The sequence below is a fragment of the Chroicocephalus ridibundus genome, chromosome 3 (assembly GCF_963924245.1).
Source record: "Chroicocephalus ridibundus chromosome 3, bChrRid1.1, whole genome shotgun sequence".
In the NCBI taxonomy this organism is placed as follows: Eukaryota; Metazoa; Chordata; class Aves; order Charadriiformes; family Laridae; genus Chroicocephalus; species Chroicocephalus ridibundus.
Window position 1 is genome coordinate 24,947,098 of NC_086286.1, and position 23,983 is coordinate 24,971,080.

Genomic DNA, 23,983 nt, shown 5'->3' on the forward strand with positions numbered 1-23,983 from the left:
GAGACTGAACCTGACCCTAGCAAATGGACTCAAAAATTGATTTTGCAACTTGGGTCAAAAATTTGGGGGTGATCATGAATTTGTTTGCACTTGCAATTTTCAAGGTGCACACTTGAAAGAGCCCGGTTACCTCTTTTGTTCGGGTACCGTTACAAACCCTGGCGCAAAGTCCTTTCGTTGGCACTGAGAGAGGTCTCTCCTCTCTCGCCACATCGGAGCACGAAGCTCAGATTCCCTCTTCTGAAAGTGGCCTCTAGTTATTACATGAGTAAAAATACAGACGATCTCTGCCAGACATACACGGAGACTAGGTGTCTGTGCTGACACATCAATACGAAGAACTGTTATCACAGGAAAATTTCTCCTTCTAAACCTGGGCTTAAACTAATATGAACAGACATAGAAAGGCCCCAGTGGGTGACCTTTGTTCACACGAGAATATGTCTGCTCAGGGATTTCTTAGTTCATGTTAATTGATTGCCTGATGGGATTGATTAACTAATTGATTTACTGTGGTTTGTGGTTTAACAGAAGGATTGGCCTAGGGTATACTTCAAAAGTTTTTGATGTGAAAGAGAAATTTGGGAAAAGCTGGCACTAGCGGTGATAGTCTTTTTAAGCGTGACTCCAGCGTCTTACGCCGGACAAATCCCATTGCTGCGAGTGTTAACACTTAGCATGAGTAACGCTTCATAGGCGGGGTTAGAGAGAAGTAAGCAGAGGAGTGAATTTACAGCATCTTTGTTACCCCATACTAATTTCATGTAAGCCCACTTGAAGTGCATGTTAACAGTGTCAGTGTGTGAGGTACCCGTTTGCTCCCTTACCCTTTGGCAGGCAAAGGGAGAGGGACTGCTGACAGGGTCTGTGCTCAAAATCATTGTCCCTCCCCTCTTTCTGCAGGAGTGGGCTCCTAATCGTTCTCCGGGTGCCTCTTGCTCCCCGCCTTGGCCATGGTGCCTATATACTCGAGCAATCCTTACCGTGGAGGTGCAGAGAAAGACACCATCCCCCTCACAGGAGACCAGCCCTGCAGCACAGAGTACCCTCCATGCTGTGGTTCACGCGTGTCTCTTGCTGGTGAAAAATGCCATTTAGTGTGAGACGCCAGAACCACAGTTCAGGTCTATATGACAATTTGGAAAGCCTGGTTTAAGTGCCTGGTGGATGTAGTTGAAATGGCTTTCCTGTTGCTTATATAAACTTGTTTCAAAGAAATCATGCTCCAGACCTACAGTGAGGGCGCAATAGACTTTCTTTTCACGCTCTTGAGTATTTCCTGGTACTTAAGAAACTCAAAAAAAAAAATTATATATATTTCCTATTAACCTGTTTTGAAAATAGTCTTCCCGTATCAAAGCATGTTTAAAAAGCAGATTGCATTTGATAGCAGTAACTAAAATGCAGTAAGAAGCAGCCTTTTGATCTGTTGCAAATAAACTCTTTTGCAGATAAATACGTTACAAGTGTATTTTTGTTCATTTGCTATCAAATTTAATAACAACCAGTGGAATTGAGTTCAACCAAAATGGTTTCATATCAGACTTTGAATACGTACTTTTAAATATTAAAAGATAATGATTTGTATGGCATTGTTATATAATGCATTTCTTGTCTTCTCTTGTGTGCATGTGACGAATTCCAGTCGATAAGCCCAGGACTCTGGAGTCAGTTGTCTGGCTAGTTATTAAGATTAAGATAAGTACTGAGAAGGGAAAGATACAGCGCATTGTACTGCCCTGCTGGGACTGGGCCACCTCGGATTCCAAGTGTAAACAATGCATTAGTTCTCCCTGGCTTATTTCAAACCCGAGGTGTACACTGTAAATATTTGGGAAATATGATGGAAAGAGTGTGGAAAGACTTTTTTATTTTTTTATCCATTAAATGTTATTATTAAAAAGGGAACCTTAGCCCCCCCTCGGGTCCCAAATCATTCCTCCTCTGTAAAAATCCAAGATTGATTTCTGTTAATTGCTTATAAAAAATAACTTTATTTTCTCCTTACCCACGCCATAAAAAAAGCAGGCAGGCATTTGGACAGCGTGATCACTAGGCACTTCACGTTCAGTGTGCCACAACAATAACAACATAGTTAACGCTCGCACAGCAAAGCTCAATTAGTGGTTTGGGGGGAAAAAAGGGGAATAGAACTGGAAGGCCTGAACTGCAGAATACTGAAGCTAACACAGAGGCCCCTTATGACTTCAGTAAACTTTGGATAGGGTCCAAAATGAAAGTTAGTGAGGTCAGTGCTTTCTGAGCATGTTGGAGCTGTTATTGCTGGTGTCTCCGTGGCGGAGTCCTAAGGGCATCACGCTGTCTTTGCCAAAGGGGGAGAGGGAGTAAGCCTTCTGTTATTCCAAAGTATTCCTGAGATGTTAAAAAAAAAAAAAAGGATAAATATTTCCTGAAGTTCAGTTGTTGATTCACAGTGACTATAATAAACATGCGCTCTGCTACAAATTGGTAGTCAACGCTTTCAAGGCAGCAAAGTTTGACTTGTCTGCGGGATCGCCGGAGGAGTGATAGAAAGCGGTAATTTAGAAAGAGTATTGAAGCTGCGTGCTGTGCACTGTAGACCACTGGGTAGCAATTAATTTTTGTTAATGAATTTAAAACTAGATGTATGGAAATGGTTATATAAAATGTATACACTGCTAAACAGCTAACTAGTCCTTGGGGTTTGCATTTCCATTATCTGTATGTAAATCATTTCAGCAAGCGTGATCTAATGAGTCAAAAGCTGCTCTGAAATTTGAACTCAGATTTGCAAGACACTTTTTGAAAATCCTTATGCCCTGCTTCATCAAATGGCCCTTACGTTGAAGCTATGTCTAGTCTCTGATTAATCACCTCTTATGAGGAGATAGTTTGTAGATTTTATTGTGTTTCAGGAGGGTTATTTCTAAACTCTAGGAATATCCTGCATTAGTGAAGGTGGCGAATTAAGGAACATTGAAAACCGCTCAAGAGAAACAAGGAGCACAGCTGAATGGCCCCCAGTGACCCCTACTAAATCTAATGTTTCTGATGTGGTAAGAAATACATAAAAAAAATAAAAGAAAACAGTTAACTGTAAAAGACTATCTGACCATGCAATCTGCTTTTTCCTGAGCGTCAGAAAGTTCTATTACTGAATTAGAAGCTGTCTCTTTCCTTCATATGCCAGTTAAATCATTGTGCTTCCTTAGCTCCCCTAAGGTATACGCTACGATTTCCTCTTAACCAGCAATGAAGATAAATAGCCCCTGTATCTCTGCTGTTTACAGTTATCTTAAGCAAAACCAAAATTAAAGCAGAATCACTGCAACTTCACAGTTTCCTACAGAATCCTGAATATAGGACAAAACGTTGGAATACCTCAGAAAGGATATATAGTATATGAAATATAAAATGCGTGTGCATATACTTGCGTGCATATTTATAACTTCAATTACTAAGAGACCTCAAAAAACGGAGTAATTAAAATTATATCTAAGCTTGATGTGTTGTAACCAGATAAAAGAAATGTACTGGAATATTTGGAATACCAGACTCTGTTTCCCACCTCTTTTTTCACAGCATGAGCATTATATCATGGTTGTGTACATTCCAGTTATCTGCAAGTGAGAAATCACTGCCGAGGTCGCTGAAATGTCAGTGCCACATATGCTGAGGACAAAAATGGATGGAATTCCCTGTCATAACTCTAATTATCAAAACTCATATGATACAAGAGGGAAATGCACGTGTCCTTTATGCTGGGAACTGCGGTCTAACAGAGACACTGGCTGGCTGAAAAGCCCTGCAAACAAACCTATGCCATAACCTATTTTAGATTTTTTAAACATTTCATACGCCAGGTGAGTAAATTTAGTCTCTGGCACATACGTACGACTTTATGCTGTGTATTCACTGAATACTCTTGAAACCAGCGACATGTTTTTAAAGCTCTGTAGCTGAACCCGGTATGGTCCAAAATACCCAGGTAGTTAGCATTCCTGACAATGTGATATGATTGAGACCTTTACTTGAACTGACCTCAGAAGGAATAGAAGACTAATTGAGGCAGCCCTAGTTCTAGCTCTCTAGAGGTGTAAAACACTGCAAATGGTATCTGGTGCATGCATAAAAAGGTTTACATAGTGGAAGAGGGATATGGGAAGGAAAGACAGACTCTTCTTCCTCCATCTCTCAGCAGCCTTCTCCCCCCTCTCTGCAAAGCTTCAAGAAAAAAATAATTTTATTCCTATCTTAATGTCACTGGATGGTAAAATAACAAGCAAAAAAAAAAAAAAACCAAACCAAACCAAAACAAAAACAAAACCCAAACCAGGAAACTCACCCAAACAATGCAGAAGGTAAAATTAGGACAGTACTTGGGTGCCTCGGGGCTGTAATTAAAGCTATCTAGATAAAAAGAGATATTCTGCCTCAGATTTGTGTTCAGAGGAGGGAGAAAAAAAAAGGCTGAAAGTGAAACACAGCAAAAGAAATTCGTAATTCCAATGTATTCAACTTGCCCATCAGAAGAAATGGCATTAATTCAGGTACCCAATTACTGTAATGTGGTTCAGAGCACCTCAATAGGTGTTTCAATCTCAAGCCAGGACTAACATTTGTAATCCTTTAAATGCACTTAAGAAATTGATGTTACAGCCCCACAATCTGTTAGGGGCCTTGCTTCCTGGCTGATTGCAAAGTATCCCACCATTAATTGGATCATCAGAATGTGATCCGCGTTCTGGTCCCCGGATTATGTAAGACTGACTTTGCTCTGACGCGCTGAACCAGAGGCTTCTTTTGCTGGATATTTTGACCCTTAATGTAGATAAGTGGTATTTTTCATCAATCTTAGCTTGCATTAAAAAAGGGAAATGTCAATTCAATGTGGGGCGTTTAACTTAATTCAACATCTTTTAATTTAATACCTTGGAAAAGTTAGTCCGTCTCCGACCTGCCGGAGACTTTTGCTGATGGAATGGTTTGCGGAGCAGGGCTGGAGGCACGTTGTTCCCGCTCCGTAACACGGTCAGGTCCCAAAAGTCTCTTCATGCTTCGTCCCTGTATGAAAGGGAAAGACAGAAAAAAAAAACCAAAACAAAACCCAAACAGCCCCTTGACCATGTTTTGCCTTATTGGTAATGAGTTTCCTCAGCACCTTTGGACTGTTCCCTAATGACTGCTCTACGTGCCTGAGTGAAAAGAGACAAAAAAAATTATTTCAGTGTTTACTGCCCTGTTTTTATGTTGGGCTTCAGGTTTTCTTGGTTTTTTTAAAAATTTTTTTTCTTTTTTTGCTGAACCAAGGTGCTTTGATTAGTTCGCTCAATATTCCTAACGTGTTTTGGTGCTACTAAACAGACGATCTGGAAATCCTCTGCATGGACTAGACCTAAAATCCGGTTGAAAATAGGGGACATTCTTTCTGGCAGAAGGTGTCTTTATCTAAAAAAAAAAACTTTTTTACCAGAATAGGTACAGGACATGTTGTAACACCTTCCCCCCCACACCCACGCTTCTGTTATACTGCATTATAAAAGCCCTCCTAGTGCTTCTATTTCCGATAATGAATGCGTTTGTCCCAGTGATACAGACAGAAGTTCAAAGGCGACTGCGACAAAGAATTATTTTTTTTTCCAATTAAAATAGTAAGCTTCCCAGTTTTCTTCCATTGCAACAAGCATCAGATTCATTTGAGTCTTATCATGGCTTTGGGAGAACCATTATATGATATGGTGTTACTTGGCTTCATGGTTGTTAGGAGTGAAGATGACGAAGTCAACAACATAACTTTAGGTTTCGTGACCGAGGCTTGACATTTCTCACAGAACTTAGTAATCCTGGGTATGGCAATGATTTTGGTAAAGTTAGTACCTGCTACCTACACATACATCAAAAATCACTGGCAGAATCGGACTTTTTTCAGTGTTTCAGAGAAAGAACTCATACAAGGCATGTTGCTTATGTATAAGTGCCTGACCTTGCCTTTTTTCCCCCCTCCTTTTTTTCCTCCTTTTTACTTTCTCCTTTCTTCCTGATATGAATTGAATAGGCAGGTAGATATATACAGTTCTGGTCAGCCTAATTGGCGCTAGAGGTGATATGGTGCTATGCTAGGACAGGGTAACCTTTAGGTTTAGGCTCCTGGCTGGAGCACAAGAAAAACACATTCAATTCCCAGCAGTTCTCTGACTGGTCTCTTTAAATTGCAGTATGTATTGGTCGTGGTGGTATTCTCTCTTTGCACTGGTATAGCTCCTGGTGCAGGTGGATCTCACCTGGAACAACAGATACCTCTGAACTGTAAATAAGAGCCCTGGCTAGAGGCTCCTCTAAGCAGGTGACCAGCTTTCAAAAATGTAATACTTTTCAACGAAGCATGTTTCACGTTAGAGTATTTGGATCTCTATGTTCTCCTTAAAACTGTCCCCATGGATGAAGAATGTGAGTTTGTGCTGTAACGTTACAGACTTGCTATATGAACATACAAAGAGAAGTCCGAAGATATATACTTATATATTATCTATGAGGGAATTACACCTACTTAAGCTTAAATATTTTAACAGGCAATGTTGAAGGAAGCTCACTTGGCCATGTTCAGACCTGGTATAGACAGAATCACCTTTCCTGAAGTGACTGAAGCTGTATCGCTGTGCTTCGGCCAGACCTAAGTTTAGCTTGGAGAGTTCCAGATAAGTTATTAGTCTCACAACTCAGCTCATTCAACACTGATACAAAGCTCTTTTATGAAAGGGGAAATATAAGGCAATATAGGTAAGCCTATAATTATTTTGGCCGCAGAACAAACATATTGTTTCTTCCTGCTTGGAAGGGCCTAACCTTCTGTAGGGAGAGTAGGATCTGTGATATCTCTGGTACTGATAGCGTTCCTACAGCAACTGCATTTTCCAGCAAGCTTTGTACTCACGTAAGATGCTTCTGAGTTATTCCACTGCATGGAGGGGAAAGGAAACCTTTTGTAGCTTGTGGCTGTGCCTTCCTGGGCGATTGATTTTAAACACAGACAGTGTATCTCAGGGTGTTTTGATGTATGGAGTCGCATTGGAAGCGCGTCACTTCCAACCTGTTTAATTGGAGTGTTGGGTGACAGTTCTCTGCTGCTTTATCCCCGGATAGAAAGCTGATCTACATTTTAGCTTTAAGTACACTACAAGGTTGGAAAGTAAAGTTGAGTTTGCGATGAAGCAGATATATTGGCTTCCCATGTTTTGAAGACAAATGGAGTCTCATCCATCGCTGCTACACCAGTATGCTGGTGCTGCTTTGGGTTAGGATTTCAGTTTGCCCTTCCTTCCTAATGGGGTCCCTTGGTGGAGAATGCCATCCAAGTGCAGGATGGATGAGATGCCCTAAGGACCTGCATCAGGCTTGCCTTTTAAGCAGTGCCTTGCTGAACTGTGAACTGGGCTTTACTTGAAGTGCTGCGTGAAGATATGAATTCAACTTTGAGACCAAAACAGGGGAAAAAACCCGCCACATACAGCAGCATATGTCAGCCTGAAAGCACACAGTATTCGGTGGCAGTATTAACATGCATCTAAAATGATTTTCTAGTGGCGTCTTAAGTATTTCCCAGGGGCTCCTTTCTTTGTTCTAACTCCCTGTGGAAGGGGCAGAGAAAAATGGCTGGTGTGTTTGCTTCGGCCACTGTCAGCGACAGGCTCACAGTGGAATTAATTCTGTCCTCACTAATGACCGTCAGTTACCTCATTGCCAGGGAAATGGCCCCCTCCGTCTGCAGGATCATAGCAACTAAGTTTCGTGACGCAGGACAACACGCTTCTCTCCTGCGGGCTGCCGGCAGAGGCTGAGGCGTTTCTGCTCGCCTGTACGGCCGAGCGGCGTGGGTTTCTCTGTTCAGTAACATTTCCCCGTCCCAGGGTAGGCTGTGTGTCGACAGCTTGCACGTCCACTGCTTGGCACGTTACAATCTGTGTTTTTTCTCTGAAAGTGAACCCTGTGTTTACTTCACTTTTTTTTTTTTGGGGGGGGGGAGGGCGGAATTTAAAAGAAGGGGGCAGGATGAAACAAATTCATGTGCTATATCCATCATGATCCTATCCTCACCTGCGTTCCTAGGTTCCTTGGGAAGACGCGTTCGCAAGACCAGGTGGAGATGTATAAATACGGAATGGTTTTGGTATTGGGGATGCATAGTTTTTTGGAGTTGGATTTGGGTTCTTTGAATTCATGAGTCCGCCTTTCATGCAGGCCCAACTGCACAGAATGCAAATACTTTTCAAGGCAACATTGATTAATTCAGCAGATTCAGACCATCCTGCACAGTGGTGCAAAACAAGTGCTTTGTTTCTGTTTCCCAAATTGGTACTCGGAGTGAGCTTTACCTCTGCAATTAGTTGGATGCTGTTCCTAAAAACGTAGGACAAAAACGTAATATAAGAGAGCACTTAAGCACCCTATTTTGATATGTTGTGAGTGATAGCTCACACGTACTAGGGTGTGAAGCTGAGCAAGTGTCTCTTAAAATGTTGATTTGGGTTTCAGTGTTGAGCCCAGCTGCTCCTTGAAACACTGTGTAGTACAGTAATTTAGAGCGTAATGGTCTCATATAAGGAGGCAGATGCGAATCACAGGTGAACTACTTCTGAATGATGACAAGGGTGTGAGCGCTCTCCTTGCCCTTGTCTTTCCCCTCCCTTCTCCTATTTATTTATTTATTTTCTTTCCTCCCATCACCTCTTTGCAACCCAGGTAGGCACGTTCCAGTGTGACTCTGACAAGCCTGCTGTGCACTGGTTAATCTGGTTCTCTTGTTTGATTTTAATGTCTTTTTTCACCTTGCCTACCCCAAGAAACCCATACTGCCTTAAGTAGCTTTGAAGGCACCAGTAAGCATATGTTGTAGAGTGAGAAGTGAAACAGAGAACGTGTCTTCACACAAGATTTGGAAGTGGTAGGAAATGACCTCTTACACTTCTTTTGCTTTTTAGATCTTTAAGCCCTAAGCCACCCTAAATCTACTGTCCCTATAAAAAGCTGCATTTTAAAAGGCTTTAGGAGGCTTGCTGACCTTGCAACCTACTTTGTAAGGAGTCTGCACCCACAGCTATTAAACAAAATTAATTTCAGCACTTTTAAATTGTTAATCTTGCAAAAGACAACTTGCTTGCTCTCCAGTGATCCCACAGGTCGTCATTCTGTGAGCTGCAAGCCATCACCAGGGTTCATGGCTCTGAACATCATCAGTCTACTTTTGGTCTCCCAAATGCCTTGCAAAATTAATTCCTCTGCCCTCCACTTTTCCTCCCCAGCAGCTCTTTGAGATCTGGGCGCTTGGTGAGCTCTGCGTGCGTAGGAGCGAGTCACCACCAGCCACACCACAGATTATTCTCATTTTAAGGTTACGCTGTCTTAAATCAGTGCTTCCAATCCTCAACTCGCGGTAATGAACTTTGGGCAGCAGGACATGAATTCAGGTAGGAAATGACAGCTTTAGTCTTTGGAGTGTTAGGGTTTCTATTGAAAGAGCTGCGTCTCTTGGAAGTTGAGTTTCTCCATACCCGTGGGGCAGATGCTTTACCAGGTACTAATTTATTTTGAATCTTAAGTGTATTTTTTCTGCCTGGCCATGAAACTCGGAAATGTTGCCTTTTTTCCTCCAGGTAGTGATTTGTGTGAATGCACTGGGGGTGGGGGAGAAAGTGTGTGCTGGATCTGGTATTATCATGCCTGGTTGTCCCTGCACCTTCCACCTCTTTTGTCTCTGCCACTCAAGCCAATTTCAGCCATCCGCCGACTCTCATTTGGGATAATAGCCTCTCTTTTTACTGTTGTCTTGTCATGTTTGATTCGGCAGCACAAGGGTTTTAAATTAGCCAAAACGTTTGCATGCTGGGCTTACTCTGCTGCCACTACCAGTTGTAGAGCCACTAAACCACTTGATGCTGAAATTGATGATTGCTCGGAAGGAATAAGAAATTGTTGGTGGCTACCGGGAAGATTCATTCACGCCGAGCCCCTTTTAAGAAACCTAGGGGGGAGGGAGAGAGAGATTTCCTTCATTTTCCTGCTGCCTGGCTGGTGGTTGCATTGTGCTTGTGCCAGGTTCCTGCTGAGTGATTACAGCCTTGCTAGGCTGCATAGTTCCTGTGATTTCAACATAAAAACAGAAGAAGAAAAATACAGAGGGAAAGGAAGGGGGGGGGGGGCAGGGGGAAGGGTGAGGGGGTGTGGGATAAAGCTCCAAAGAATTGCAGTTGTATTCAGTAACGTAGAATTGTGATGTTTTAACTCACTGCCCACTTTTTTCGTTTCTCATCTGCGGTTTGTGGGGGGTTTTTTGTTTGGTTGGTTTTGTTTTGGTTTTTTTTTTTTTTTTTAAAGTAATTCATTCCCCCTGGCTAGAAGTTTACTTGTCAGAAGTTTTACCCGGTAGAAGACTCTCTGTATCGGTGTGCCTGAGTTGGTGATGCTAAACCACAGCTGGGCTCTACGCAGTTTTTAACATTCTCTGGATTAAAAATGACCCATCATTAACGGGATCTGGGATCGCTAAGAAACTACAAAACTCCTAATAATACCCCCACATCCACCCCAAAATGCTTTTTGCTTGTGTATATATTACTGTCTAAAGATATGGAGGGCCAGCATTTATAGAGGAAGAGAAACTGTACAGCACTGAAGAAACTGTAGAAAGAGAAAACAAATGAAGCCGTAGAATTAAATGTGAATGACTAGGGTTGTATGAGGGATATAATTATATTTCAGAACTATATACAATCACATATGCAAAGTGAGAGAGGCATCTTTTACTTCCATTGAGTAGATTTGGGGGCTTTTTTGAAGAGAGTGTGCTTTGGCTTTTCTGTTGTTTTTTTTGGGGGGTTGGGTTTTTTTGGTTTGTTTTTTTGGGTTGGTTTTTTTTTTTTTTAATATTCTAGCACTAGCTTCTGGGTTGTAGTGATGATAAGTAGTCAAATCATCAGAAAGGGTCAGTAAGAGTCCCATGTACAATGGCTTGGGATTTCCAAGTCCAAAGACAAACACTCTAACGGAGAATAGTAGCAACTGTGATTTAAAAACAAAACCACCAGCCAAACCAATCTAAACCCTCTATTAGCCATATATGCAATTTCCCAGGCAGTTAGAAGCCTGGCTTCAGAGATATAATTCATTTTACAGTGTCACAAATAAGACCCTAAATATAACACAGGTGGGAATATGATTGCATAGCATCAAAGCCAAGAAAGATGTTCTCATTTGATCTAATATTGCAAACATTATTATTAGTAATATTCTAGCACTTTTTTCCTGATTACTAAGCCACATGTTCTCTTGCATAAGATGCCCGTTTTTCTGCTGAAAAACCCCCACCAACCTTGTAAATTTGAAAGTGTTGGCATTCAACTTCATTTCTCTCTTGTATGTAATAAATCGTGAAGAAATCATGTGAATGACTAAAGCTCTAAAAATACAAAACTAACTAAGAGGCCGAATCTCTGGGGCCCAGCAGTGGCGTGCTGCTGTGCAAGCCCAGCTCTAAGGGCTTCCGTCTGTGCCAATTAACAGTAGATTGGAAAGCCAGGCGACCATGATGGGTTTAGTCCTGTTATCTGTCTCTGCACTGTTCAGAATTGCTGATTTCTCTGCAAAATCATGACAGATGTATTACAGGAAAATGTATTGGTTGAGTAGCTAGTGAGAGAGTTAATGCAAAGGATAATAAGTAGCTAAGGCTACGTCCTCCAGCAGACTTTGATGTGGTTTGATAATATACGGGATGGGTCAATCTGCCCTATTAGCAAATGTAGCCAGTTTATGCTCTACATACAAACTAGAGATTTGATAAAGCACTAAATTAGTTTTCACAAGGTATTAGATGTTAGATACTTAATGGGATCATCATGCTTTTGCTACACTTGGTTAAGATGTGTTCTGTAACAGACGCGTGCGGCAGCATGACATTTCACCAGGAAAGGAAGCGTGTCTTGTGACTGAATCACGAGTCTGGGAATTATAACGTCCAGGCATTGCTTGGCTTCCAAATTACCATCTATCTAATTTGCCAGGGAGGTTTCTCTTTTCACATCTGCAGAATGGGACAGTGTCCTTCCCTTTTCTCTTTGCCTTCTTGTGAAGCTTACGCCACCAATGCTTTAAAGTGTATTCTTTTTTTTTTTTTTATCCTTGGATGCAAAGGGTGCAAGTAATCATGATTCTGTGAAGCTTCGGTCACACAGGACTGAATGCTCTCCCACTCAGTTGGTGCTGAGAATTTCCCTAAAGTTGACAGGAGAGAATTTACAGGTTCAAGCAAATTTGAATAAGAAACTTTAGTAGGGTATGGAAGGAGAAGCTCAGGGTTGTGATGTAGTGCTCCACAACTGCACTCCGCATTCACACTGCCAGACTTCAACTAGTATTTAAAAGGTGAGGTAAAACCAATAGTTCTGTGAAGCTACTAACACTTTTGTACAGCCAAAAATCCATTGGTTTGTGACATATGATTGACATATCCAAGATATGTCATATGGGGACAATGTCCTTGGCTTCACACACGTGCACCCTTTCCACTGCTGGGGAACATGGGCAAAGGCGGCAACCTTCCTGGGGGCACAGGGCAAGTCAGTCTCCGAAACAGGTCCTCAGTTTGAGCATTCCCCTTATCTGAGCTGATGTTTGGCCCACTAAAGCAGGCTGCTGTTTGATTAGCCAGTAACACTTTTATAAGCTTGTTTCTTCACTATCAAAGAAAGGGTTGTAAAATTACTTTTTCTTTTCTTTTTTTTTTTTTTTTTTTTTAAGTTCAGCTGTTATTGTCTTGTTCAATAAAAATCTAAACCTGCTGACAGCAGTGTGTGCCCACGGCTACCTTCAGAAAACTGTGCTTTAAAACCCATTAGCATTTTGTATTTATCATAAGAATTTAATTTTTGCTAATGTTATTTTTGCCTGTGCTTATACGTACGGTTCTTAATTACATTTCAAATGCATCATTTTGTTTTCTCTAACATCTCACTACTTGTGCGAGTAGCCAGCCCTGAGCGGCCACGACCAGGCTTTGCACTTCTCCTAGCACTAGGGAGACATTCCTGCCTTTTTGTGAAATGCAGTAAGAGTGTCATATATAAAATGATCCTGTTTTGAAAGGATAGAAGCCACATCCCAATATAGATCACAGTGGAAAATGACTCAAAATTACATGACAGCTTCTCCCCGGTTTATCCCCCCCTCCTTCCCTTTCTCAGCCTGTGTCCTGGTCAGGCTGCAGTATGAAATGCGTCGTGTATTGTGACATTTTAGTTTACTGTTACTAATAATCCCTTTGCATCTTTCATTAGCATGTTATTTATAGGATGGCAAAAGGGCATCGGTTCCGCTCTGCCTCTGAGGTGGCGCTGCCGGTGTCCCAAGGACTGAAATGTTTTTTAAAAGCGCTGGGTCTCCCCCATTTTAAAACTCTCTGAGGCCAGCGTGGATTTTGGGTGCTGGTGTAAACAACAAGACTTTGCCTCGCAACTCCTCCTAAGCCTGCACCTGACGAGCCGCTTGGAGCTGGAGGGCTGCGCGTCCCCTAATAAATTCCTTTTTTGTGAACCCACTTGTTAGTCAGGCGTTGTGCACACTAACTACAGCGAGGGCCCTGTGTCTTGGGCATAAATTACTCTCGCGTGGCACTGTCTCCGAGCAGCCCCCCAGTTATGGATTACTTTGTTCTCGACTTGACAGGAACATAATTAGAACTGTTGATGAAATCTACCAAATTGTTCCTCCGTGGCCTCAATGGTCAGGAAATTTGGCTGAGTCGTATTTGTCACCGACGTAAAGGCTCTAAACACTTCATATTAACTATGTTATTAATGTGCCCTCTAATCTGTCCGTGAATTGGTAACACTTGGAGTGAGCTTGTGCTCTAATAGCACCTTGTGATGAATACATTGTAATGCTGTTAAAAAGTTTCTGGAGGGTGGGGAAAAAAAAACACGCCAACACCTTAATAAAAGGTGAACGTTTCCCAGTTGTTTCTTTTCTCTGTATGTGCATTTTTATGTTATACGGTTTTGTTTTGTTTAATTTGAGATTCATTTAGGCTTTACATTGACAGACCGTTTTCTGTTCTATAGGATTTGCTGACATTTGGGCTGTTTCATTGCCAGAGGAGGCTTTGTGTGTCCCAAAGGAAGTGAGTGATCTGGCCATAACAAATCCTGCCAAAATATTTTAACACCGTTACGATTTTCTAATGCAATGCGTAGTGAATGTGACTAGAAAAGGATGGTGAGTCCACGAAGGGGGTTCGCTCCCTCTCCTCTGCGATTTGTCTGGTGGAACGAGCACGCAGGAGCAGCCGGGGGTGGTGGGAGACAGCAGCCAGCAGCGGGGGGGTCGCTTTGCCTCCTGAGGCCTATCGCTTCAGACACAGCAATGCCTCGCGCTTTGTCTTTAAGCCAACCTTCCAAACTTTCGTCCTGCTCTTGAACTTTCCGAGAGTCCAGGGTGTTCAGAGACAGCGTTTTAGTTCTGTTGAACAAGTGTGTTTTGGCTGCTGTAATTGTTCAGTAAGTTAAAACAAGGGAACGCATGTTAGACACTTAAAGATGAGAGAGAGAGATTAGTGCCTGAAGGTCCTAGCAGTTGTCAAGCTGCTGTCTGGGGTAAAACAAACTCTTACCCACAAAACAAAGGGCAATCTCATACTTCAGTATGGTTTTGAAGAACACTAAGGTGGGTCTTAACTATAGAAGCAACTGGGCTTTCATGAAGTGTTAGAACACAAAAATAAGAGTTTTCACACGTAGTGTTTGGGGGATGAAGACAATTTTGACAATGTAATGTTTAGCATAGAGCTGGAAGTATTGGAAAACAATGGTTTAGATCCCTGAGCTATTCTCTAAATCAGCAGGTAAATTAGCTGCCGTTTTTCTAATACCTTGGTGATTTGCTTATATTAAATGTAACACCACCCACTCACCCCCACGCACAAAAAAACCCAAACCGTGGATGAAGTTAGCATTTAGTAAACAATTTAAAACCTAAAACCAGCAAGCAGTTCAAAATGTGCTGACTACAGAATCGTCTCTTGTGCCCAGCATATACTGTGTTGGATTACTCTGGCAATTAGCTTCTGTACCAGGGTAAATTCATGTTTCTGTGGTCATTTTGCATTCACATACTTAAGAATAAACAACGTAGCTGACCACGTGTACCAGCAAGTTTTGCTGCAGGGAGGAAAGCTAATGAGAAATAGAGGAGTTGAGCATGACCACAGCTTTGGAAGTTGCTCCGCACCAGCAGATCCTTCCACCTCTACCCAACAGCCCCAAGTTTCTGACCGAGTTGAGCTATTTGCCCCTGGCCTGTGTTGTCAGGTGCTCAGGTGGAGGCGACTAAAGTCCGGCCTTTCACTGTTGACGGTGTTTCCCACTTGGATGTTTCTCTGTTGGTTTGTCTTTGAATACCAAACAGAATTGCAAGTTCTCATGCTTGTCTCCTAAGCCCTCGTTCGGTTTTTGCTGGGCTCACTCAAACTGTCTCTTCCCTCTGGCCACTGTTATTTCCCAGGTCCCAGGGGCAATGATGCTGTTATCAACAGGAGGGAAGCGTGGACCTGGGAGTTAGGACTTACTTTGAGACTTCACTTTATGACCTTAATATTCGTAAATGAAATGGGAATCTAACTCTGCACCTTTCTCATGCAAATCAATCTATTTCTAGTAATGAGCAATTTAAGTATTTTTTTTAATACGTAGTTGCCATCTCTGGAAATCAGGATCAGAATTCAGGATGCTCAAATTAGGTGTTAGTGCATACAGATATTCTGTTGATGACTCTATTATTAGAATAAAGTAGACCAGTAGTTTGCTAGGATCTGTTTCTTTTCACTGCTTTTGTCTGTCTTTCTCTTTCAGTTCTTCTTGTCTAAGTTTTTCTTCTGTTCTTTAATTTCACCCTTTAATTAATTTCTACCAAAGCCATGGGATCTTGAAGGGCTTTCTAAATAATTAGATCTTGTTACTTATTTGCAGTGTGTTCAAAACTGAATTATAATTTCTTTTGTCATAGTCGTGGTTTATCACAGTTCTAAAATGGGATGTTATTTGTGACATTCTTGCTCAAAATCACGCTTCATGCTGTCCTGGCTGTACTTCATCTGTCTTCTAATACACGTTTTCTACTAATTTTTTTTTCTTTAAACAATTGTGCATTGTATTATCCTTGAATGCTACTAGTTGTCTGCTTTTGTTTTGGAATTTGGTTTTTTGGTTTGGGTTTTTTTTTTCGGTTTCCAGTGGGAATGTCATGATATGCATGCTGTAAATCCAAATCTATCTTGTTTCATTCAGTAGACCCAAATGCATCATGTGCAGAGCACCCCAAAAATTAAGCTTAATCCTGATTTGACTTCTTGTTTAAGAGTAGGAAGCAAAAATACTTCTGTAGAAACCAAGGCACTTACTGGGGGGGCAGGGGGTGGGGGGAAGCAGGAAATGGGGATTTAATATCAGAATTGGGCCTTGGATTATTAATTTGATAAAACTGATCATACTGTGTCAGCTGTGGAGAGCATATGCTAGTAGATGCTTGTGTTTGAAATCAGGATTCATAGTTAATCATTCTAAGAAATAGATTTATCACTTCATAAACTCTAGGAAAGACTCTTTTCTTTTCCAAACATTTAAATTACTCAGCTGTTTTATACATTAAACCAATTATAACTTACAGAGTATTTTGAAGAATTTTCAAAGCTGTTTCCTTTAGGAAGTGTCCCTAGACTGAGGCTTTAGCACCAAGTAGTTCATATTCTCAACTGCATCTCTTGGGTTTTTGTACGACAAAATAAGGTTTGGAGAATGTTCAGTACCAGACTAGCAAGTACGAATCCCAAACAGCCAGTACCACCAAATTCATGTGTATGCGCACATAACTGTGCAAAGGCATGCAGACACACACAGACAAGGAAACCACCCCCAACACACACTTGTACAGGGTGTATGGAGAGTTCTGTAAACTCTTTCAGAACATGCGACATGTCCCCTAACACTAGCGAACTGAAATCCCAATGTGGCTAATGACCTCCAGAATGTGGCTAATGAGCTCCACAATATGGCTTAAAAATACTTTACCATCTTAAGAGAAAGGAAATAATGACCAGCTTAAAGTTCTGTTCCGTCACGTCTCTTCTGACGTATTACCAGACTGCGTGCAAAACAGATTCAGAGAGAAATAAAAATCAGAATGTGCTGCAGGATTTTAGGGAATGAGCTGTACCTTATGAACCACCTTCTTGGTTCTCGGGGCCAACTTAACACTTGAGCTGGCTTGGCATACACCAGTGGCATTCTCCTTCTGAAAATTGCCTTTCCTCAAAGTGCATAAATCCTTATGTTTCTCAGCTGCTATGACACAGCAAACCTGATTTGGCAGAGTCCAGCTATGAAGTTACATGTTACTTGACCCATATGAAGTCATGACGTTTCAAAAAAATACCCTTTCCAAAGCTACAGAGTAATCTTTCTGATTATTCATTTGGATGCAGATTTCTCAGCGGAAAGGTACGTGTGGATCAGATCACACCAGTCTAGGTCAGGAAATGACCGGTGTAATTGTACATAATGTAGGAGCTAGGGAGTGTTTTGTCAGTACGTAGACCTAAAAGATGCACATGACACTAGTGTCGTTATGAGACTACTTACCAAAGGCATCCTTTTACTGAGGACACCAAGCTATTCCCACAGCATTATTCACCTGTTGAGAATTAATAGGACTGTGTTTGGTGAACGCTCTATTCCCAAATCAAGGCTTTGCTACCTGTGGATAGCAAGGAGCTGAAAGGGATGTTCATAAGATGGAAAAAATCCTACTTTAAAGGCCAAATAAGAAGTAGAATAAGATTTCAAAATAAGAAACTGCTTTCTGTAGACCATTGTGTCCCAGGATCCCCATATAGGAAAAAATAAAGCAGCCTGCTATAACAAGGGTAATTAAAAGGGGGCTGGGCAATTGCTCACCCCTCTCACTGTATCTTGCAGTGGAGCTGCAGTTGAGATAAGAGCCTGGTGCTTCTCTTCATGAAGAGTCTGTATGAATGAAAGGTCGCAAAGATATTAGGATTTACTAAGTAAAGTCATACTTGTCAATAGCTTCTCTTGCTAGATATTTAAAGTTCAAGTGCTTGTTTGCTTTAGTTAAGTGCTCTGAAGTGCTTTAAAAAGCATTGGCCCATTTATATAAACAAATAGAGAAACTCACTGATAGTCTTCCCAGTCAGAGTGTGTTACCCAATATTTGGATATCCTTCATTGGGTCTGAAAAAGACTTGCACTAGTAACTTCTAACAGCACACGTGAGTCTTTGTTAATGGAGTACTGTATAATATTATTTGATCATAGACATTGCCGATGTTGAGGTAGAGTTTCTGTGTTGCACACAACCACGAGGAAGTAGAGGGGAGTCAGTAGCTCAGAAACTTATTTATCCAGAACTTAAATGTGACCTGAGAGGAAGAACAAGCTGGAGGGCCGCTTTCCTTTTGGAATATTTGCAGTAGAGAATTAATACTTACACCTCTCCCATATTTTTCTTCCTTTTGCTCAGCTGTGCAAACTCAGGAATCTCTTTTAGTGCCGAAAGTCAGGCAACCAAATTTAAACACATCCTCAAACCATGGGAAAATCCTGTTCTCACACATATGACCACTCACAGAAAGAGAGGAAACTACTAATTGGTAATTGGTAGTGAAGGTGAAGACTGGGATGGTATTTACACACTTCCCCACAGTGTTCCCTGCTAGTGTTGTAGCGCTTCCCTACCAATTACCCTCACGGTAACGGCTGTACTATCCCAACATTGCTCTTCTGGAGTAATGTCCATTAACCTAATGATACTGTTGTGATACTGAAAGCCTAGCAATCTCATAAATTTGTATATTGAAGGTTCAGCAAGCCACATCCTCTTTCATATATACAAAGAAATAAGCATTATTTGGAGGAAACACTGGACATGCCTTCTCCAGTGAGGTCAAGGCAGTTAGCTGCAGAAGAAAAAATACCTGAATGCTACCAGCAACTCCCCCCCAAAATGCAACGTAACGTTGGCATAGGGATGTAGCTGGGCGCTATCTTAAAAGTAAAATGTCATCCTTCATTTAAAAAGAGGAAAAAAAAAAAAAAGCTTATCCTAATAATTTTAATGTTGATTGGCATGTGTTTTCTTTTTACCAATCTCATGTACTGTCTGTCAGATTCAGGGGGTGTCATAAGCAGGTGGATTTAGAGCTGTTGCTAATTTTAACTGCATTTAATAAAACACAAGTTTGAGAGATCTTACAAATCAGTGAATGTGGCATAGTTTGAAGATTGCTTTTGTCAAGTTTGATTAGCTCAAAAAGAAACCTTTTCTAAATATTGGTTGTGAGATTAATCAGGCAATGTAAGACCTTGAATTATTCCTCATCACAGGAAAACAACATAATATATTACCTCGTTTGATGACCAAGAAAATGTAACTTTTGAGGATTTAAAATTTGTGTTTTAAAGATTGGACCCAAGGCAAAACTTTCAGACTGCTTATTTTTTTTTAACTGACTTTTAATTTTCCATATTATACTTCACTTTCTGTAGCGTATTCCCCATATTACAAGCTGATAGTACCATCATCATTACGTTGAAGGATGTTCTCATTATTGACTCCTTTCCCAATTAATTATAAGTTTGTCATGTTTTAATGAGTAGGATTAAACTTTCATATTCCAAATATGTGTCTCACATTGCTTGCTTAGAAACTTTCTAAAGAAGGTGGTTGAACCATTTCTTTGAATGAGTACGAGGAACTAAAATGAAAAATATGGTGTTTACCATATTTACAAACACTTGTAGAAAAGCTTCAGTAGCTCTGTGCTTTGGAACAAACCTTTGAAATTTGGGCAAAAGCTTTCCTGTTGTTTTCTAGCCTTCTCTGCCACAAACAATTGTTTTCTTCACTAAAATAGAGACTTGTGTAGGCATGTGTTACGTCCTGTAAAGTACAGGATAGCAGAAGGAAGAACAGCACTAACATGTTTCAAGCGCACTTAATTTTCACTGAGTGTACTCTTTATTCCTTTTTTTAATAAATCTCTGCATCCTTCTATACCCTTTTTTCCCCTCCCTAAATAAATGAAATTGTAGTTTGCACTTAATTGCCCTGTCTTTTAAACCGTGGCATGATTGCAGCAAAGCTGCTGCTGCTTGTACCTCTCAGGTTCAGATTTGGTCCAGTGCAGGTCTGCAGGGCATCTCTCAGGCTTTCCCTCCAAAGGGACCCTGTTTATTCATTGTATTTTCTAGAAGGAGTTTGGTGCTCATTTGTCTTTTATTTCCTTACACAACTTAACAACTTTCTCACTAGTACGGATCAAATCCTTTCTAAGAGTGCTTATTCTTTGCTTATGTGCCTGCAAAATATACAAACAGGATGAATATATTCTAGCTCTTTTGTTGCTGGACTGTTCCCACTAATTTCAGTACGGATATGATTATTTTTTTTCAACAATCTGTCAATAATAATTAGATATCTGTAACATTAAGCACCAATAAGTTTGGAACCTCTCAGTAGATGGGTATCACAATGTGGGCAGGTACTGGCATCATGACTACATAAATCACAGCAGGTTCTTACCAAAGAAAGCAGGTTCCTTACCAAAAAGAAAATCTTTCATTAAATATGTTTTACATTGCTTCTTTATCCTGTATCAAATTAAAACTGTAACCTTGCAATTTGAATAGCAATGTCAACTGATATTACAGTTTGGCTAGTAACACACGAGCAGGATTTGAATGGGGTTGGATCAACACGTCCCTCGCCAGGTAGAAACCCCAAGTCATAGAATGGTTTGGGTTGGAAGGGACCTTAAAGATCATCTAATACCAACCCCCCTGCCCTGGGCAGGGACACCTCCCACCAGACCAGGTTGCTCAAAGCCCCATCCAGCCTGGCCTTGAGCACTTCCAGGGATGGGGCAGCCACAGCTTCCCTGGGCAACCTGTTCCAGTGCCTCACTATCCACAGGGTAAAGAATTTCTTCCTAAGTCCTGGTAAATGCTTTGCAGCAACCTACACGTGGGCAATCTCTCAAGAGACCTGTTACTACGCGTAGCGTGTAGGTATATTTGGGTATTCAGGTTTTGACAGGATGTGGCTGCTCTTTCTCACTTACCAGATGGCTTTCCATGTACCATCACCTGTCCTAGTGCTCCTTTGCCTCACTAACAGAGTTGTGACAAGAACCGTCGTGATGGTTGTGAAAGTTACTTTCTGCATGTGGTCACTGTAATTAACATACGTAGGCACCTTAACTTAGCAAGTCCACACGTATACTACTGTTGCAAATGTCTTATGTTTGGGTGCATTCATTTTATACCTAACCCATCTGTGGTGTTGATATTCTGCAGCCTAACCATAGAGCTAAACCTGTGTAAAACCCGCTTGATCTCAAGATCAGGCTTTGTATGTCTGTATGATGTGGTATGGATTTCTTCATACTCCTGTTTGGAGGAACTCAGTTGTGGCTTTGCACTACTTGAAAGTAATTCAGTAATCTCACGCGTGGCAATGGAAGTTTTATAGTACACGTCCCCATCACCCATCCTCATGCACATTTTCTGCATGTATCATTATTATCATCAGCATCTGCCTTTTGAGTGATGATTTATTCGTCTCTAGGTCTCTGTCCCTTTATACAATACTAGATCTAAAATTACATCTGTCTAGAGAGAAAGGCATGATCTCAAAGATTTAATACTGGTTTCAAAATTTTATTGCCAATAACTAAATGTGAAATTGCTTTAAATTAACCAGTAATTATTTAGAATGAAGTAGGAAAGAGTTAAAAAAAAAAAATTAAAGAAAAAATCCCTTTCCCCAGCAAACTGGACCTCCTCCTTCTAACAAAGCTATTGCAGGAGGTTTCAATGGTATGAATAAATGTATTTCTTTTAACACTTTTGTTGTTTAAAATGCTATTGTTTCATCTGAGGTGTGAGGAGATGTGCTAACCTTGTCAATGTGGGTGCAGTAGAGCAGAAATGATAACTGTATATACTTTTTTTTTAACAAAAATACAGTGTGAGAGTGTGTGTGTGTGTGTGAGGAGAGAGAGAGAGACAACTTATTTAAATCCTGAATACAGTCAGACCTCATATGCATTGTTAAAAAAAAGCCCTAAAGAATTGCATATGGATTAGGGGGATGAATATTCTATTATTTCAGTCTGTTCTGCTGATCTTCTTATTGTGACTTTGCGCTTCAGAAATCTGCCAGGAATTTGGCTTTGCTGTACTAGGCAGTAATTTTAAATGTGTATCAAGCACTTGATAGTGTATGATTTGCGTGCTGTTGCATTCCCATTCCCTAAATTTTCCACCAATTTATTACTTTTTTCATACTGTTTTAATATTTCAGGATGATGAATATATACAGCATCATTAAAGGTAAATAAAAAATGCATGAAATTAAAAAATGGAATATTAGATGTTTCTTTGCTGTAATCCCTAGGTCCAATAGGAATGAAATGTCTCTGTTCTGTCAAGTAATCCCTAAACATGATTAGGGACCTTGTAGTTTCCACATAGCCCACATAATATTTGTATCATATAAGCCTATTTATGTAAGGTTTGAGTAAAGGTTGTTATTAGAAGACCTATAAACCTATTTTACAATTCAAAAAGATATGCTTGCCTCTTAATCTCTCTACTTTTATTATTTTGCTGGAGATGGCAATACGTCCTTAATTCATTTTTCAGAATTCTGTTACATCTTTTGGGTACTTATATTGTGCATTAACAATCCCAATGAAATGTGTTTTTAAGACAGAGGACCGAGTTCAACAGTTCATCTACTTGTGTAGCTTCTCCTTAAATCTGCCTTGGAAGGGACATGCACCTCTTTCTAGGTCTCCTCTTCGACATCCGGGTTTAATCTGAACTGGGGGTTAGGAGATGTAGAGATTGTTGTTCTGATTTTGGGGAAGGGGAGATGGGAAGAGAGACAGGGGATTGATTTTTCTCTGTTTTAAACTGTGTGATAATATCAGTGATGTAGGAGCTTCTGGCAGCATCACAGAAAGTTTTAGGAATCTTTTGATTTGACCAGCCAATAGCAGAGGTTTAGGGAGAAAAAGCTAGAAAGAAGGAAAATGGGGAAAAGTTTTGGATGACAAAAGAATAAGATAGGAGAGACAATAGCTGTTCCTTGTGACAATATTGGTGGGGGGAGGGAGTGCAACAACCCAGCACTTCCCATTCCCTGCCTCAGCTTCTTGCCTGGGCATCAGAGATGCTTGTGGCCCCACATCGTATGTTGTTAGGCTGAATTCATTAATGTTCAGAGGTATTCAAGTTCCATGGTAACACAAGGAAGATCAATAAATAAGTAAGAACGGTAACATATATACTGCTATGGTTTGAGTAAACATTCACTAAGAAAATATTTTCAAATGATAGCAGGGGTCAGCTGTGGCAATTCTGTATTTCCCATAAGGAAATTTGAGATTATATTAACCTTGGGCTATCTGCTCAAAAAACCCTATGGAAATACACCTGTATTGCTTCAACACTGCACGGAAATTTTACTTTTATTTCATTTTCGGCAGTTAGGGTGGCATTTGAGCAATAGCTCTATTCTTGTATTTATGAACTGAGAGAAGCAAAACTGCTCACTGCTGAGCCCAGGGATCCTCTTCCAGGAAAACTGAGATCAATAACTGTTATCAAGTCTTCATTTATAGGGAGTGTTAAATGACCACAAAGTCCTGATGTTCGTCAATTAATGGGGTGCGCTTAAAACTGTCTGTGTCTCCCCCCCCACCCCCAGCCTACCATAGTCAGAACTTTTGATCTTCGCTATCATTTTAAACGGTCACTTTTGGTTATTAGAATTTCTTTTTAACTGGGGATACTGTATTACAGTGGTGCCAGTAAGTTAAAGGTAAGCGATGTTTTCCCTCGCCAGCCTCCTCCTTCCTGCCAGCAATGGAAAGTAG

The 23,983-nt window shown here is 40.8% G+C and overlaps 1 protein-coding gene across 22 annotated transcripts in view; it reads left to right on the plus strand.

The window, feature by feature from the left end:
* Nucleotides 1-23,983, plus strand: part of ESRRG (estrogen related receptor gamma) — a 408,609-nt gene that overhangs the window by 155,958 nt on the left and 228,668 nt on the right. For 7 of the 22 annotated variants that reach the window (XM_063328447.1, XM_063328443.1, XM_063328459.1 and 4 more), the window contains one exon: nt 14,091-14,149. The exons of 11 other annotated variants lie outside the window; for them this stretch is intronic. Coding sequence is in view for 5 of the 11 variants with exons in the window: in XM_063328432.1 (XP_063184502.1) it covers nt 14,091-14,149 (59 nt within the window). In the remaining 6 variants the exon portion in view is untranslated. Of the gene's footprint in view, nt 1-14,090; nt 14,245-23,983 lie in introns of all 22 variants that reach the window. 4 more of the 22 variants (XM_063328437.1, XM_063328438.1, XM_063328439.1 and 1 more) reach the window with 1 other exon arrangement.